At 38.4% G+C, this 17,677-nt stretch overlaps 2 protein-coding genes across 3 annotated transcripts; one reads left to right on the top strand and one right to left on the bottom strand.

The window, feature by feature from the left end:
* Positions 1-2,338: 2,338 nt before the first annotated feature.
* On the bottom strand, positions 2,339-4,526 carry LOC123960759 (natterin-3-like). The gene is made up of 2 exons (XM_046035693.1): positions 4,419-4,526; positions 2,339-3,713 (listed from the first exon to the last, which is right to left on the bottom strand). Exons 1-2 carry the CDS (start codon positions 4,507-4,509, stop codon positions 2,620-2,622), a joined length of 1,185 nt encoding a protein of 394 aa, XP_045891649.1. The 5' UTR covers positions 4,510-4,526; the 3' UTR covers positions 2,339-2,619.
* A 2,483-nt stretch (positions 4,527-7,009) lies between these two features.
* Positions 7,010-16,101, top strand: LOC123960444 (glutathione S-transferase theta-3-like). Of its 2 annotated transcripts, XM_046035177.1 has the most exons (6): positions 7,010-7,053; positions 9,635-9,875; positions 11,123-11,210; positions 11,647-11,803; positions 12,464-12,640; positions 15,835-16,101. In XM_046035177.1, exons 2-6 carry the CDS (start codon positions 9,767-9,769, stop codon positions 16,033-16,035), a joined length of 732 nt encoding a protein of 243 aa, XP_045891133.1. In that variant the 5' UTR covers positions 7,010-7,053; positions 9,635-9,766; the 3' UTR covers positions 16,036-16,101. The 2 variants fall into 2 exon arrangements, with proteins under 2 accessions (XP_045891133.1, XP_045891132.1); XM_046035176.1 differs by lacking the exon at positions 7,010-7,053 and having other exon boundaries at positions 9,396-9,875.
* Positions 16,102-17,677: the final 1,576 nt, after the last annotated feature.

The following is a 17,677-nucleotide window of genomic DNA, read 5'->3' as shown; positions in this document are numbered from 1 at the left end:
AACATGGTGGATCGATATATTTGACCCCAGCGAAATGACAGCTGCGCATATACAATAAAAATTTCAGTGGGCAAATGCGTGCTTATGATTGGAGGAGGTAGTCCAGTTGCCTGGATTCCAGTAGCCTGGACTCTATAGCCATGAAGCCTTTCACCTTGTTATATTTCAGACCTTTTAGTCCAATACACACCAACACGTACCTTGAAGTCCTCGGGCAGAGGTCTGCTGTCTGTTCCAGAGTCTCGGGGACAGAGTGTTTGGTTGGTGTATTGCATGTTATCACAAACTAAGTAGGCCTACAACCCTTTTGAACCATGCGCACAGACCATTTTTTCTGCCGTAAAAAAGAGTAAAACGCCCTGTGTATTGATATATGAAAACAGATTTGCCCCCTCGCCATTTTTAACTGCCCCCTCAGTCACTTTATCCTGGCGCCGGGCCTGTTGTTAGTGATTGTGAATGATATCAAGTGTGAGACAGAGACTACCTGAGATGCCAGCTGGAGGAGGAGACACGAGGAGAGAGGAGTCCAGGAAACATGCATTTAACGAAATGAGATGGAAAATCATGAAATCAAGATTTTTGACATTTGTAAACATGAAACATCTCAACACAGGCTATTAAGGATGAGATAATAAACGATTAGATTAAAAATTAAAAATAAATAATGAAACTTATTCAAGAAAAAGACATTACTTGCAGGTCACACAGGTTTTCTTATAATATATTTCTGTGATGTTTAAAGAATCATTTACTTTGGTTTATTATTTATAAAAGCAGTGCAAGAAAAGTTTGTTGTTAATTCTTCTACTGTTGCATTATTAGAAAAACGAATGTTATTCCTTTTGTGATAGACAATAAATAATGTAAATAACAAGTAACTGATCACATTTTCGAGTATCTTGTCCAACACTGGTCACATGTCTCCCACTGAACTACATGGACATTATAGGATTGAACAATGAGTTCAAAAAGCTTGTCGGTCAAAATTTCATTCTGTTCTTTTATTTATCTGAATTTAGCACAATATTCTGGACAGTACAAGATTAAAATTGTCATTGAATATTTTGCTAAAAATGCTGTTTGTTAAATTCTTAAAATTAATTGTAAAAAGATTTGTACTTTTTCCTAAAACTCCAATCCGATGGTAGCAAAATGTTTGTTTTAAAAACCTTACCTCCCTTTGTCGTGATTTTTGAGTCATCTCATAATCTTTTAATGTCTTTTGTCAGTTTTTGGACTCTTTACATGTTGCATCAAAAAGTGTCACAAATAAAGGTAAAGGTATAAAGCCTGTGGGAATACACAGTGGCAGTATTTACCTTATAACTGCATTTTCTCTTTATTTGTATTATTATTTGTATTATTGTTTCATTTAAATGTCTTGTGGTGTGGTGATGTTTCTCCATGTGTCCATATACATATCTCTGCTGGCTGAGTATAATTAAGCTGTAGCACACAGAAAATATGTGTAGTCTGATCAATAACATACCAAGAAGTATTTTTTCGTTTAGTTTAGTAAACTGTAAACAATGTAGACGCTTTCACTGAGCTGAAATATCCAATATATCCAGCAGATGGCACTGAATGATCTCTAGCTGATCACCACACCTGGTAGCAAAATAAGATGGCCCTAAGAATGCAGCAATAATACTGAGTTGTTCAGAGAGTTCACTGCTTTTTTTTAAGGCAGTGTCAGTATTTTCTAATAACATAAATTAGTCTCATTGAACCATTCAAACTGATTAGTATTTTTAGTACATTGTATTTATTATATTCAATAGAAATTAACACATACTAACAACTAATAACTATTTAAATATAAACTTAAAATGTATTCTTTTAAATAAAGAATAAAATTGGACACGCAGTGTGTGTTCATCTGTGTTACTAGAGTTTCCTCTCCAGATGTTTTAAGACATATCAATGCAGTGCTTGGAATAATAATTTGTGTCTGGTATGAATTTTCCACAAAATGTTCCCCCTTCTCCCTGAAGTGAAAAATCTGTGACCCAAACCCATACTACAAACTCATTCTGAGCAGGGTAAACATTGACAAACATTTGGCTGTCTCTTTATTAAGTTTTATTGGCAATGAGTCATAGTTTGATTGACTTACAGTGGTACACGCATTTGGATAAAAGAACTTTGATTTTTTTTACATGCATTAATATTAGTATACACCAGATCCAAGGAGATAGAAGTAGTAGTATGGAAATAAAACTCATTATATATCAATATACTAATAATTTCAAACTTCTAGTCACAAGATGTCTCCAAAAGTGTGTGCGCCAGAGCTTTCTACAACACATTAAACCAAAATTTAATGTGAGCACGGTATAATTTTCCCTCTTCAACCGATGAATGTAAAAACAGTAAAGCTTAAACATCCAAGTGAAATAACAACAAGAAAAACACAATTTTTGATTGAAAGGGTACTTTAAAATGCCATGTGATTTTATTGTGTACAAATCTCCAATAAAAAAAGCTTGTTTATAGTCATATTCTATTAATTACATTAAATTCATTTGACTTTTGTCCAAAGGAGCTTACAAAAAGTGCATTCAACCCCTCACCCCCATCAAACATACAGAGACATCAAGTGGGGCTTTTTGCATTTCACATGCAAGGCTCAGAGTTCTCTAGAGGTTCACATCGATCCACATCGGCCCGAACTTCTCCAATCTGAAAGCTGTTATACGTCCCAATGATGGATGTCGTGTGGATCTCCCCGTTACCGTAAGTGCGGCTGAGGCGTGCTGTGAACGGGATGTCTATTTTAAACTTAGACCGCATCATATTAACTATGCAGGAGTGATTTGGTGGGGCTGTGATCTCAACAGAAACAGTGTCAGTGATGGCCTCTATCACCGTGGTTCCCTCGGAGAACTGGAACATCATCTCTGTGCTGATCTCAATACCTACAGAGGTCATGAAGGGGAAGCCGGCTTTCATATGCGTTTTAACACCTATCTTGATAGCAAAGGTGAAGTCCCACCTTTGCTCCACCTGGTATGTCTTTGAGACGGTATCTGTCTTCACCACTGGGTGGCATTCATCGTTTCTGAGGGTTGATTTGTGCATAATCTCTGGAGGATAGTGATATATCTTAGACTCATCAATATTGTACCTGACATCGTAGATCTGCTGACTGATTATATTCTCATCGATGGTCAGGACCTGGTAGTAGTTGTACCAATATTCAGAATCCTCCCAAGGCAGGTAGAATACCTTATCTTTAGTAACCACCTTCCCAAGTCCATATTTGTTCTTTCCTACATATATGTTCTTCCCAGGGCAGGTTCTGACTGAATTCTGGGGCACTGAGCCGTATGAATCCTCCTTCCACTCCAGGATATCAAAGTTGTCTTTGTTCATCAGGAGCTCAAAATCGTTTTTTGTTTTTGTGTTTGTATGGTGGCAATAAGGACCCTTGCTGGGTGTATAAAAGCCAGCCTCACACCTGTATTTGCAGACATAATCAATGCGATCAACATAATTATTGTAAATCGAAACAGCCTCGTTTGGAAGAGAGTTGTTCCAGGTAACCCACTCCAGGTTAAAGCCATCACCATACATGAAGGAAGAAGACTGAGTCTGAACCTGTCTCTTCTGCCTTAGCTTAGCAACAGTCAGAAGAGGTAGATCTGTTAGCATCGATCTGTTAGTGGTGATTTCAGGACTGCCATTTGGATCTGAGTTCATGAAGGAGACTGAGGAAAGGGGATGCACAGACAAGGAAAATGTTTGCTTTAATACAAGACACAGGGCAAAACACCTTGGCTATGAAATGAGAAACAAAGCAGATTTAAAATCATCAGTTAATTGTTTTGGTCTATTCTGATTTTTGAAGACTGGGGTCAGTAATTGTTCACTTCCCAAACTTTAGGTTTCTTTTTTGTCATTTGGACTGCTACTTTTGTCCACACTGAAATGTCTCACCAGTGATAAGATCGATAGTCAATTGTACGTTCATGGTCCTCTGAGGATGGTTAGCTAGTTACCCAAATTATATACTTTGATTGGATTTACATTTTATGTCATTTTTACATTTATGTAAATGTTTAAGATAAGTTATCAAAAATATCATACGGTTTCACAGGAAGAGAAAAGATAGGGCTTTTTATGTAAAATGTTTAAAATTTATTATTTTTGCATACTTGCATAAAACAAGTGATAACTGACAAAAGGACAGGATTAGAAAATACAAAACATATTTTAACTTTTAAAGAGGCATATCTTGTCTTTTTTCCAATTTCTTTTACCACACTGTATTGGGGTGGAGGCAAAAGTCTCAAAGGTCTCAAAGGTTGTGAGAAAACATGCTTGGTTTGTGACTTGGGTTAAGTGATCTTTGATGAAAATGGAATAAAAAATGAATGGTTCAATTAAATGAAAAAAAAAACTTTTGTGTTTACCATTTCTCTGCTCTGTGTTGTTTCCAATGTCCAGAGGACTGGCTGAGGACAGAGCCTGCAGGGCCAGCAGCAACAACACTGACAGCTTCATCTGGAGATGAAACAAAGAACAAAATCATTCTTAATTACCTGCAGTTTATAATACAACATAAACCAACCTTAAAATACAAGCATATAAAAAAAATCACCACATGAAATGTTGAGCCATCAAAACATTCTGGGTAGTCTTTTTACTTAGAAGAAGAATAAGTAAAGCAATTTTTGTTTTTTTTATTTGATATCAAAGACTAAAATCTAAAAAATAATAATTTAATTTTGAGTGGTACTAAACCAGAAACATGAGTTGAAGACATGAAACACAATAAAAATTACTCACCTTACAAATGTCCATCACTTGATTCAACTCCAGTCTCCCTCAGGTTTATATACTTTAGCTGCTTCATGAGTCATTGAACAAACACTGTACATACTTGGCTCAGACATTGACCAGTAAACATTAACTGGTCCAGTGGCATGATGGTAGACATCTTAAGATGCATGTTTTTTCTCTCTCCATATCAGCAGGTGTTTCTGCCCCAAGAAGTTTTAATGCATTATAAAAATCATCAGTTTATCATAAAGGCTGTAGCAAACACTATAACCACTGCTAGGAAGCTCAAACTCTAATGAACTAAACTTGAATTATCCTTTAATTGTTAATCTGGCTGGATTTGAAAGCACTTGCCTTTTTCTGTATTCTGCCTTACCTTCTTGAGGTTTGACACTTTCTCACTTTCTCACTAAAATCTTTCCAATGAGAATGTTGTGTTGGAGCAGTGTCATTTACACTGGGGATACTGGGGACATGTCCCCACCACATTTTGAAAATGTCTGATTTTGTCCCCATCACTTTTTGAAAGCATTTGTTAAAAATGTTAGATAATAAGATAATAATAATAAGAAAACATTGGTAACATTTGAAAGTGTAAACCTGATCATGCCTAAGAGGTTATCACATCATCCTTAAAATAATTTCTGAAACTCGCGGGATGAATGGAGGAGACGTGTTTTTGTTGCAAGATCTAAACTTCAACAGCCAAGCAGGAAACATGTTCATTAATTTCTGTCTCATGTTCTCATACTTCCTTATCTGTTTCTTTTAATATGTTAACCATCATTAAGGAAGTAAGTAAATAAAGTTCATTTTATATATCACATTTCACAGAACACAAAGTGCTTTAAGAGTAAAATAAATAAGAAAAGAAAAAAAGTAAAGAAACAACAATAAAACATAAGTAATAACAGACCTTAAAACACACACATAAGCACACTTTAGACAGCACGTGGCGAGACAAATGCCAGTTTAAATAACACCGTCTAGAAAAGATTAACATTTTTCATCCTCCAGTGAGAGCTATCCATACAGGGCCTAGAAACTAAAACAACTCCACATAGCTGAAAGGAACTTATCTTATCTGAAATACAGCATTAAAAGATAAATGGTAAGCTTATTCAATAGTCAGATCAGACCTCCAGTTCTGCAGGTGATAAATCTGTCATAAAACAAACCTGTCAGAACCTTGGACAGCTTCACAAGGCGAGGGAGATCATTAATTCAGCACTATGTGTTATACAAGAAAAACATTAGAGGAAACAATTAAAGACAACCAAACCTCCTTGATTTTGAGTATTTGCAAAGAATTGACCACACAGACAGAATCTCTGTTGCCAAGGAAGGCTGTTGGTCCAGGCAGCATTAAAAATGAAACACTACAGCACCCCAGAGATGCAGGGTTCAGTGTTAAAGTTGTTCAATATTGTATTACATTCAGGATGTTTTCCTGACCTGTCACACTGTTGGCTTGTCTGTTCTGTTTTGGTCAGTTGGTTGTTTTCAGTCAGTCATGTTATTTATAGTCTGTTTAGTATCTGTCTTATTGTTTTGGGTTCTGTCCTGTGTCCAGTATCAGTTATATAGTCTTTTGTGTTTTGAGTTTCTCTGAGTTATTGTTTTGTCTGTTCAGAATCTGCTATATACTCGGTTTTGGTTCCATGTCTTTGTTCCCAATCCTGTGCCTTAGTTCATGTCGTAGTATTTGTTTCTAGTTCTTTCTCTGCATCATTTTGGTTTAGTCTGCTCGGTACTCTGTGTTCTCGTTTAGGGTTTGTCTGTTTACATGGGTTTCTGTTATTGTCTGGGTTAGTTTCTTGTCTGTTCTGTCTTTCTTGTCTATTTTGTTACATGTGTTCTGTCTGTGTTGGTTATATTGCCCCATGTCTGCCTGTCAAGTGTTCCGTCTGTTCCCTCCAGAATTCCTCTGCCTGCTTGTCTGTTCTGTGTTTTGAGTTCCAGTTGGATTCTTGTCTTCTGTCCTTGTTCTTTTGTAACCTGTATGTCTGTTTATATGTATTCATATTTCTGTTGGTATTTGTCTGTGGTCTTGTTGGTAGTTCTGTTACTTTGGGCCTGTTTGGTATCTGTCAGTGTTCCTGTCTGTTCATCACCCTGCCTGTCTGCTGTCATTATTAGAATCACCTGTTTCTGCTCCCGCCCTCCTCGTTAGCCAGTGTTTAAATGTGTGTGACTTCTGTTCTGTTTCTGGTTTGTTGTATGTTCATCCACTGCCATGTGCCTGCCTGCCTGGAGATAATGATAGTAATTATATACATAAGCCTTTATATGGCTGGTCTGGTTGTATACTTGGGAAAGCTTGTGAAAATGGAAGGATTTAGCCGGAGTAGTGGTGATTACATATTGACAACATATTTCTGCGGTTTTTCCATGGTTTGAATTTGGCAAACTTTCTGCTTAAAGTAATCCCTATGAATAATCCCAGAGTTTTCGAGAAAAACGCATTGCAGTTACAGATCTTGATTCATATTTGATAAGCATTGCCATTTTCGACAGTTTAATTAGAGTTTTATTGTAAGCTTGGTGCCTTGCACTGGACAGTGCTTGAAGTGGGAAGATTAAGTGCCAGTACTCCCCATTCCCCCCATGAAATTAACCAGCGCCATTGAACAAGCTTATTAGGCTGTTCATTTTCCCAGCAAGGACGTTTTGTTTTAAGCCTATTTTTGCCTATTTATCTGGTCACGTCCCGTGCTGCTGTTTGCAAAATATCACCATGGCGGCAGCCTAACAGCCAAACTCAAGGCTTCAAAAAACAGCAGTCTACAAAACAATGCGTGACGTCACAGTGACTACATCCACTTCTTTTATACAGTCTATGGGAGTAACTAGTATAGATTTGTGTATTAGTAAATATAAAATTAAATAAAAAGGATAATGTTTGTATATTTTTATGTTTTTACGGGTTACACTTTCTTTGGATAGTCTGCCTACAGATAGTGTAAAGAATATGTGTAACATTTAAACACATTAGTTGAGATTCAACAAATCAATTGTTTCACAAATTAACCCGTTTTCTGATATTACACCGCTGTGGTTAGGTTTGCTTAGGTGCTAATGTTAGCGTTTATTATAATTTCAGATAATAGTATAGGGTATGATATAGCTTACCACTAATATTAATTCCAGTTCCAGTTTGACAAAACAGAATTTTAATTTTAGTTTGTTATTTTTATTCATTTAATTATTGTGCAAGAAAAATGCTCTACATGGTGGTTAGTCTCTCATTTGTTAATGCTAAATAGGTTACTAACTCATAACCATTCATGCAGACGAATGCAGTGGCGGTTCTGGAAGAATTTTACGAAGGGGCCAGTTGTTTTGTCAGAGGGGCACATTCAATCCGGGAGAAAAGAGACAAAGGCAATGTCCAAGCTTTCAAAATGTCTTCTTTAGTGTATAATATAATGTTTTATTATGTTTCAGTAACTTACGGTTGTTTGTTTCAGTAACAGGATCTTTTCAGTAACTTAGTTATACTTTTATTAAATTACATGATACAAAAAAACCCATTCCTGTTAACTTAAGCTCAAGTTACATTACATTCGTTGATGCAACACTTCTTTGTAAGGCTTGATGAGCAGTAGAAGCTATAGTATACTAGACATTCGCTAGATCCCAGTTTGTATTTTGTATCCCACTATAACTTAAAAATAGAAAATAGAAAATAGAAACTTCTCTATATTCACCCCTGTTATTAGTCATGATGTGAAGTACACACAAAATTAAATACTTGATGGTGGGCCATCATCTGTGCATTATGGAGGGGGACACATATTTTGGCATGTCCAGCCTGGTAGGACAAACAGGCTAATGTTATTGCTTTTTGTGTATGAAAAGTGCTGTATTAAATTGTTATGATAATAATTTACCTTTTAAGGAGGGAGACTCAGAACAATTTCCAGCAACATCCAAAGGCTATCCATACACTGAGAAAATAAATCGGGTCGAAACGAAATTTGCGTTATTGGCATGAATGCTGATACAACAGTACTGCCCAAGCTAAAGGAAAATACAAAAAAAAAATCAATTCATATAGTTCATTGAATAAATAAAATAAAATAACTGTATTTCTATATATTGGGTATAGAATAATATTATCTAATAATGTTAATTTCTCTACGTTTTCTTTCATTATGGCTGTGTCTCCTTCTGGCAACAGTAACAGAAGCCAGGCTCTGCGCAACACTCTGCAGTTTGCGACTTCCTTTCAAATGTATTAAATACAGAGGCTACGCCCCAAATTGCATATTCCTTAAGGCAAAAGTACTAAATGAACAACTGTTGCTATCTGGCACTTTTGAAAGATGTCATTCTGCGTGCACACCGTTAGTAGATCAGTTTAAGTGCTAAGTTGCTGGTGATATCAAGTTTGTACACGTTTTTACTCATGCAAATGTTTAGGTCCAAGGTCTGTGTTACAGGAGCACTGGCCCCTGTTGGCTCCCCACCAAAACCACCACAGGAACAATGAGTTCAACATTTCAAAAGATTGCTGTAGCGTGTCATCCTTTTTTTAATGTCCCGCCTCATCCAGGCTGTGATTGGTGAGCAGCTTTATGCGCATGGCTGTGTAAAAGGCACCCGAGCTTCTCCATACTGTGTCTCTTTTAAAAATCTTTATCCATTTGGTCATTTGACTTGATGTCGAACTTTAATGTCTGACTGCATTTAATTACTTTACATTAGATTAGAGGAACCCCAAGAAGATAAAAATGTGATAACCTCAGCTGTGTTTATAAAATGTTGGGCTAAGCTAGGAGGCCAAAGGTCAGACTGCTCAACCACAACGGCCTACTTACTTTGAACTGTCGCCACCATTTAGAAATCAATGAGTCTCACAATGAGGAGAGGAGCAGTTCTGGGCAGACAGAGGACAACAGGCGCAGCAGGAGAGGACTGAAAACTCAGAGTGAACGTGGTGGAAAGGAAGAATCTGCAGCCTTCAGACTCGGACATGATGGAGCTCTATCTCGACCTGCACTCCCAGCCCTGCCGCTCTGTCTTTCTGTTTGCCAAAGCGGTCGGGATTCCCTTTGAGTTTAAGCTTGTCGACCTCGCTGCAGGTAATCCCACACCCCAGACAGTCACAGGGACATGGATGAGACTTTTGAATTTATGTTGTTTTAGTAAAGGGTTTAGGCTTTCATTCACATTCTGTCTTAAAATAGTAAGGACTGCTACAGTATTTTCTCGTCTGTCTGTCTGTCTGTCCGTCCGTCTTTTGATGTTTCTTTTGAGCTTCTGGGAATGAACAGACAGTCACCGGTGTGTGGAGTTAATGGCCTGCAAACTATGAACTTGTTGCATAAACTCCAGCCCCAGAAATCTGTATAGTTATATTTGCAGACATAGTTTTCTCTTTGTGTTTGACTTTCTAACTCTGGACACACATTTTGCAAGAATTGTGAGTTGAATGTCCTGCAGGATTTTAATTTATCCTGTAAGCTTGAACATTCCAGCACTCCTCTGGGCGATCAGTTTACTTTTTCACATTTCACCCAGAAAGCTGACAGACTCACCCAGCAAGATGAAGAGTAGAGTTACATTAACTCCTAGAGAACCAACTTTACAAACAAACAATTGGTGGAATGTCGTAGGTTGGAGGTCAAAGCATCCGGAAAAAACATCCCTGCGTCCCTGGGGTGATTGAGTTTCACCTCAGGGAAGGCTCACCAAAACCGGGGACTGTCCTTGTCTGGAGCCCGTTTTTAACTGTGTGTTAATCATGGACTATATAAGGTTTTAAGAGACCTGACATCAGATTTTATGTGGCCAGAAAGAGTGCCCAGCAGAGCAACTATTTATCTACTTATTGACTGAAACTGGTTGTTATTTCTGCCCTGAAATGACTTGATTATATTCATGAGGGTTTTATTTGACAGATTAGAAACTCACCTAGTATTTTTACCTCTTAAAATACCTTTAAATGGCCAAAACAACACATAAAATGCAGTTTTCTACTTGCCAGAAAGTGACTGCAGCCTCTAATTGACTAAAATGTAGTTTCTGCTTCAAAATGACATGATTTCATTCAGAAGACTTATATTTGACAGATTATAAAACCAAAATTGTATACAAAAACTTATATTTTATAATGATATACTGACCACCAAACCAAAAATGTCTCCAGATTTCATTTCAGAAATCTGGTCACATTACCTCAGGGACGCAAAGCAAAGAGAAGCGTTTCAAAATAGGTAACAAAGAAAAGGGGAGGGAGAGTAAAATAAACTCACCAAACAAACTGACAGCAGATATTTTTTGTCTTTTTAAGTCATCTGTGATTCTCATTTGCTGGTGTTTGTCTCAGGGCAGCAGTACAGCGAGGAGTTTGGAAAGATCAGCATCACGAGGAAGGTTCCTGTCATGAAGGATGGAAGCTTCATTCTGACGGAGAGGTACAACGATGGTTTGGGTTTAAGACTTCCTTACATTACAAATAAGTGTCTGATCAGTCCTTAGACATCAGCAAGTAAGTTATGATCAAAACCTGCAAGAAGAGTTTGTTGATCTCTTTCAACATATTCTTCCACTCTTGATCTAGCCACGCAGTTAGTTCTGGTTTTATCTGCTGAGTTATTTAGATTTCCAGCTGTGATTTCTACCTCCATCTCAGTACAATGGTTTTCAGTTTCAACTCATCTGCCAGAGACATAAACAATCTAAGTGGGTGCATAAGGCTCTGCAGCCTGTAGAGGGCCCCCAAACAAGTAAATTTACTTTCTTTATTAGGTAGCCATAGTGGAGAGATAACAGGAAGTAAGGGAGAGAGAGTTGCAACAAAGGTCCCTAGCTGGATTCTAACTTCTCTTCTTCCTGCTGTCTGTGTTGCAGCGTTGCGATCCTGAAGTACCTGTTGCAGAAATATTCATCATCAGTGGCAGAGCACTGGTATCCAGCTGACCTGCAGCAGCGAGCTCGTGTTAATGAATACTTGTCCTGGCAGCACATGAACCTCAGAGCTCATGGCTCAAAGGTCTTGCTGCTCAGGGTACGAGTCCCAGATCAACCTGGTGCTGTATCCACTGACCTACTTCAGTACACACATTTCAACACACATAACAAAAACAATTTCATTTGTTAGTTTTTTCCTTTTTGTAGCACTGCACTTTTGAGGTAGTAATATACTAAATCTATACCTACTATGTTTAAATATATTGACATTCTATTTTTCTGACCCACATTTCAATCCCTAGATTTCTATCTAACATTTCACTCAAAACCACCAATGTGATTGGTGCAAGAAGAAAAATCAGGGAATCACCAAAGTCACTAAGATTCATCATCTAGGGAACCTGAATGTGTATACAAAATGATTATAATTTATCTAATAGATGTTGAGATGAAGAGAAAACTTTGCCCTGTTGGTGGCGCTAGAGGGAAAGTCCATGTATCACCAGTCATTAAGATTCATCCAAATCAGACTATCCATCTATTAAGAAGTTGGCCAATTGATTGTCACACATTGTCATCTCTAGAGCTAACATAGCTAAAAATAGGCACATTCGTCATTAATTTCAGACTATATTTTATACAGAATATTAATGTCAACAACCCAGTTTGCAGCGGTCATATGGGAACACCATGCTACTACATTGCTGCTGCTGGTGCTACCAAAGTCTGGCTGATTTTTGCTCTTCTCTTTGAGCAGACTCTGTTTCCTGTCATCATGGGCTCTGAAGCCCCGAAAGAGAAAATGGAGGCTGCTGTCGACGATCTGAATCAGTCAGTCAACCTGCTGGAGGCGAAATTCCTGCAGAACAAACCGTTTATCATCGGCGACAAAATCTCTCTGGCTGATCTGGTGGCTATAGTTGACATCATGCAGGTAATACTACAACTACTATTTATCCTACTACTACTGGTAAGTAAATGTAAGTAAAAACATGATTTATGTTGCACTTGTACTTTGTAAATGTGTTTTTGAAAAGTACTATATAGATATATATAAAACATATTACTACAGTTTTTCTCAGGTAAGTGCATTTCTTGAAACAGTAACGATTGTCCATACAGCCAGGAGCACTAAAGAACCAGGCGATATCCATTAGCTTGATAACGACCCCACAGAGGTTAAATAGCTGGGTCCCTGCCAGTCAGGGAAACCCGTCATCATTTAATGAGAATGAGAAATTTTAATTCTACCTGGCCTCTACTCTTCTGTGCATTACGTTATTGCTCCGCTGGTATATAGGCTATTCCCTTTAGACCGTTTGACCGGCACAATGTAAAACAGAAACAGTGATCAGGCAGAAACCTCACCACAAATCCACATGTTAACATCAGCAGCTCCAAACAGAACAAGGCTGCGCTTCAGTTTTAAGATGTTTATATTGCAAAACTTTACCAGTTACGTCACTGTCTGGACACCCATGATTAAAATCAGCGGTGTCACATCAGCTGGGCGGAGTTGATAGGGTACGAGTCGAAAACTTTAGGTTGGGTGAATGTCTGTCGAATATCCAACTTAAAACTAACTTCACCGCGGTATCTTGTGGTGCCCCCTGACATTTTGCGCCCTAGGCAACCGCCTATGTCACCTATGCCACGGGCCGGCCCTGACTGAAGAAGCCTCTTGGATGAGAGCCGAACAGACAATACAGCAAACGTTTCAACACTATCATATAAGCTTGGCACAGTTCACCAGCTCCCTTCCAGGTGATGCAGTACGCACGCTGTGACGTAATCGCCACGGGACAGTTTACATATTTCCTCCAGCTCAAGATGGCAGAAATGTCATGCAAACCACCACCAGAATTCCGAGGCCTCCACCTCTCATCAGGGTTGACAGCATCAGCAGCCAACATTATACAGGACAAACCACATTGAGTCATCAATACTCCTATCATCCAGCTCCAGCAGCTTTCGTTACACAGCACTGGGATGCCAGCACCCCAGCCATCTAACAACCACAGCAGCCAGCCAGCTCCCCCTGCTGGACACTTCCAACAACTACAGCAGCCAGTTCCATAGGGGCCCCCAGCACTGAGATGCCAGCATCCCCAGTCGTAGATCTCGAGCAACCTCAGCAGCCGGTTTCAGTAGGGGCTTAGTCACCAGGATGCCCACTTCTATCTCAGCAACCACTTACCTGATCACGGCAGATGGTCCATTACACAGAACCCTCTAAAAAGTCATCATTGGAAACCGTTTCTAAAGGACAGACACTTCATGCTGTTCTTTGCTCGTCTTTCAATAAATAATCGAGTTCACGTCGAGCTGACCATCGCTTCAAACACATGTCAAGTTTACAGTCGTTTTGAGCAAACATTGCCCTAACAGTCAGTTTCATCTGACAAGTCGTTTCAAACCAATGACTTTGGTTCGAGCAAACAGTCTTTTGAAGCGAACAAGTGTTTCGAGCTAAGAGTTCGAGCTAAAGTCGTTTCGAGCTTTAATTTGTTTCAAGTGAACAGTCGCTTCAAACTAAAGTTGTTCATGCAAACAGACCTTCGAGCCAACAATCGTTTCGAGTTAAAGCCATTTTAAGCCAACGGTTGTTTCGAACAAAAGGGGCTTTCGGCACCAGGATGCCAGAGCCCTCCACTGCTCATTCACTGCTCACTCTTGTTTGCGCAAACAAGTGTTTCAAGCGGCGTTTCGAGGGACACAAGCAAATAGCTCGAACTGCTGCCACTCATCCTGCAGAGTTTTTTTGGGGGTTTATAAGGATATAATGATGGTCCGCTGCAGAATGGTCCTTTAAACTCTACCATCAACAGCATAGCCCTCTCTCGTGTTACAGGCCAGCTTGAAGAGCTTGAACCACAGTCACAACTAGTACAACTTAATCATTTAATCTCTTCACCGTGTCTCGTTTTATCAGCTACGCCCAGTCCATGATGACTATCAAATGCACTCCATCCAAGTTCATCTTAACGCTACTAGCTTCCTTTCCAAACTTCTAACCTGTGATCCTGGCCTCTTACCATTTTTCAGATAACCTTACTTCTTAGAGGTCTTCAAGGTCAAGAGCCATCTCAAGACCCCCCGCCGCCTTCCTCTCTCAGCAGACATGCGGTTTATCTGCATCCGCACCATCTGCGCCGCTAACAGCATTACTCAATTGTCTCGAACCTTAGAAGCTACATTCACACCCGCTTTGGTTTCACTTCACTACATCTTCCCTTCGCCTTGACCTTCAGCATCATACCTGCAATTCAGACTTATTCCTCAAACAACATTGCCTTCTCCTTAAAGCAACCAAATCGATAAATTGGGCCAGCTTACACCCGTCTTTATCTCTTTCAAGACCCTGAATTATTTGCAACTCTGGAAATCCCACAGTAAAACCACATCAGATCATCTCTGAGTCAGGACCAGTGGCCTTTCGATTCTGGTTCCACCACCACTACCGCCAAGTAATCTCTCGTCAGGCATTTCTCCTATCCATTACCACACAAATCACGTCACTCCCGGGATTTCCATTAATACCCACACAACCCATCTCCTCTTTTTCACGCTTGCATTCGGCACCTCTCCCATCCCTTTCTGTCTGGTCTCCTCATCTCCTTCTTTTCTTAACCCATACATGGGTACATCTGTTTAATTAATTGATTATGAAATAAGCAAAGCATACAATTCCTAATAGTATGACATGTGGCAAAGCTCCCCAGCCAAAACCAAACTCTGGGCACTGTGGTCCCATGATACACGCCTTTACCACTAGGCCACCAGACACCCTGAATTTTGTTATTTTAAAAACTAGAAATTCAAAGTATGAAAAATAGGGCCATTATTTAAGGACAGGTACAATCCAAAAGTACTATTGCTTCTGGAGCTCAAAATGGATTATGGTGATATATTTAAGTGCAATTTTAGTTGCATTTATATGAAAAATATATCTGATGAATATCAGTTTATAAGTCTCAGAAGATTATCCATCTTCAGTGACCCCACGAAGGATCCTAACCCATTTTAGACTTTTCATGTATATGTGATTGTATTTTAATTTCATGTAATTGCAGTATTATCTTTAAAAAAAATAACTTGAACATCTAGGTTGTGTTGTGTGGTTTGCAGCCTGTTGGAAGTGGCCTGGATGTATTTCAAGGCCGGCCGAAGCTGATCGCCTGGAGAGAGCGAGTGAAGAAGGAGGTCGGTGAAAAGTTGTTTGATGAAGCTCATGAGCTGATCATGAAGATGAGCAGCATGTCGCAGAAGATACAGAACAGCGGTGATCTGGAGAAGCTCAAACCAAAATTTCAGAAGCTTTTCATCTGAAAACGTTTCTGTGTACAAATTCGAATGTCATTGGTGTCAAAAAGGATCTTCATTTGTTTTTAATTTCATGGTTGTGTGGTTATTTTTATTAGCACATTCCTGTGCAGGTTTGTCATGAAGTACTGAGAAAGCATTTAACCAGCTTCCAGGTATAAAAATGTTTAGAAAACTGTGCTGTAAACATGATTTGATGTGCTAACAAAATAATCATGCAATAAAATATGAACAAAAGATGAAACTCAACTCAAATCTTATAATGGAACCTCCTCAAATTACCCCAACATGTCAATCTCTACTCGATTGGATACCAATCCACTACTCACCCTGACAGATTTACTAAAATGGGTGTTTTGTCTGATTGCCTCAGTGACTACTCAGCTATTTATTGTATATGGAAGATTAGAATTCCCGAAATCTCCACCAAAATTAATAAACATTAGACAAATTAAGAAAATTAATATAGATCTATTTATTAATGATGTGATTTCTATTAATTGGGATAGGTTCCAATTAATACCCAATGTTAAGGATGCCCGGGATTCTTTACATTCTGAGTTCACTCAAGTCATCGACAGACACGCTCCCTGGGAAATATCAAAGGTGAAGGGAAGACACCTGCCATGGATAAGTACAGAACTTATAAGTCTATTTAAGCAGAGGGACAAGGCTTGGGCTATATATCGTCAGACAAAGAAAAATGATGACTGGGAATCACGCAGGCAACTATTGAAAGAAAGACAATGACCTGCAATGCAAAATCTAATTGTTATAAAGAATGTCTCTCTAATAATATTAAAAATCCTAAACAATTGTGGAACAGTTTAAAAGCCATAATACACACTTCAGACAAAAGTCCCATTAATCAATTAAGAGATGGCAATATAATAATCTCTGACTCTATCTATTGCCCAAGTGTTCTCTAACCTTTTTTTTTCTGTCTGCTCTGACTCAATACTGAATGCTTCTTATACTGAAAGTTTTAAGAACATTTCGCCTTGTCACAGTACCTTTTCCTTTACAAAAATAATAGCTACTAATGTTTTAAATGCTATCAAACAACTAAGTTCGAGCAGCGTTGCAGGACTTGATGCGATCGAATCCAGATATATTAAATTAGCTTCTCATGTTTCCACTAGCTGACCTGTTTAAAATGTCCTTGTCTACTTCTGAGTTACCAGCGATCTGGAAATATTCACGCACTACTCCACTCTACAAAGGTGGTAATTGTCTTGATCCTAATAATTACAGACCTATATCAACAATTTGTTCTATTGCTAAAGTATTTGAGAAAATAATATTTAATGTTATCACACTATCTTGAGACCAATAATATCCTTTCACCATTTCAGTCCGGTTTTAGACCTAATCGTTCAACAACTACTGCTCTTTTAAAACTTAATGATGTGTTTTAAGAATCTGATACTGGTAATCTTACAGGGGCTGTTTTTATTGATTGCAAAAAATCTTTTGATTTGGTGGATCACTATCTACTTTTAGATAAGCTGTATGCAATTGGCTTATCTCAAAATGCATTATTATGGTTTAGTTTGTATCTACATAATAGAAAACAATGTGTTAATATAAAATATTTTATGACAAATAGCTTAATTTTGTGCTCAAAGAAAAATTGCTTAGTTGTTTT

This window comes from Micropterus dolomieu, linkage group LG21, assembly GCF_021292245.1.
Source record: "Micropterus dolomieu isolate WLL.071019.BEF.003 ecotype Adirondacks linkage group LG21, ASM2129224v1, whole genome shotgun sequence".
Classification (NCBI taxonomy): domain Eukaryota; kingdom Metazoa; phylum Chordata; class Actinopteri; order Centrarchiformes; family Centrarchidae; genus Micropterus; species Micropterus dolomieu.
Note: the sequence above shows the minus strand (reverse complement) of the source record. Positions and strands in the feature narration are given on the sequence as shown.

What these genes read in the sequence shown, in the direction of transcription:
- LOC123960759 (XM_046035693.1), bottom strand. Translation starts at nt 4,509, where the DNA reads ATGAAGCTGTCAGTGTTGTTGCTGCTGGCCCTGCAGGCTCTGTCCTCA. An exon ending in CAACACAGAGCAGAGAAATG is followed by an intron (nt 3,714 to 4,418) that starts GTAAACACAAAA and finishes CCCTTTCCTCAG; the next exon opens with TCTCCTTCATGAACTCAGAT.
- LOC123960444 (XM_046035177.1), top strand. Translation starts at nt 9,767, where the DNA reads ATGATGGAGCTCTATCTCGACCTGCACTCCCAGCCCTGCCGCTCTGTC. An exon ending in GCTTGTCGACCTCGCTGCAG is followed by an intron (nt 9,876 to 11,122) that starts GTAATCCCACAC and finishes TGTTTGTCTCAG; the next exon opens with GGCAGCAGTACAGCGAGGAG. An exon ending in CAAAGGTCTTGCTGCTCAGG is followed by an intron (nt 11,804 to 12,463) that starts GTACGAGTCCCA and finishes CTCTTTGAGCAG; the next exon opens with ACTCTGTTTCCTGTCATCAT.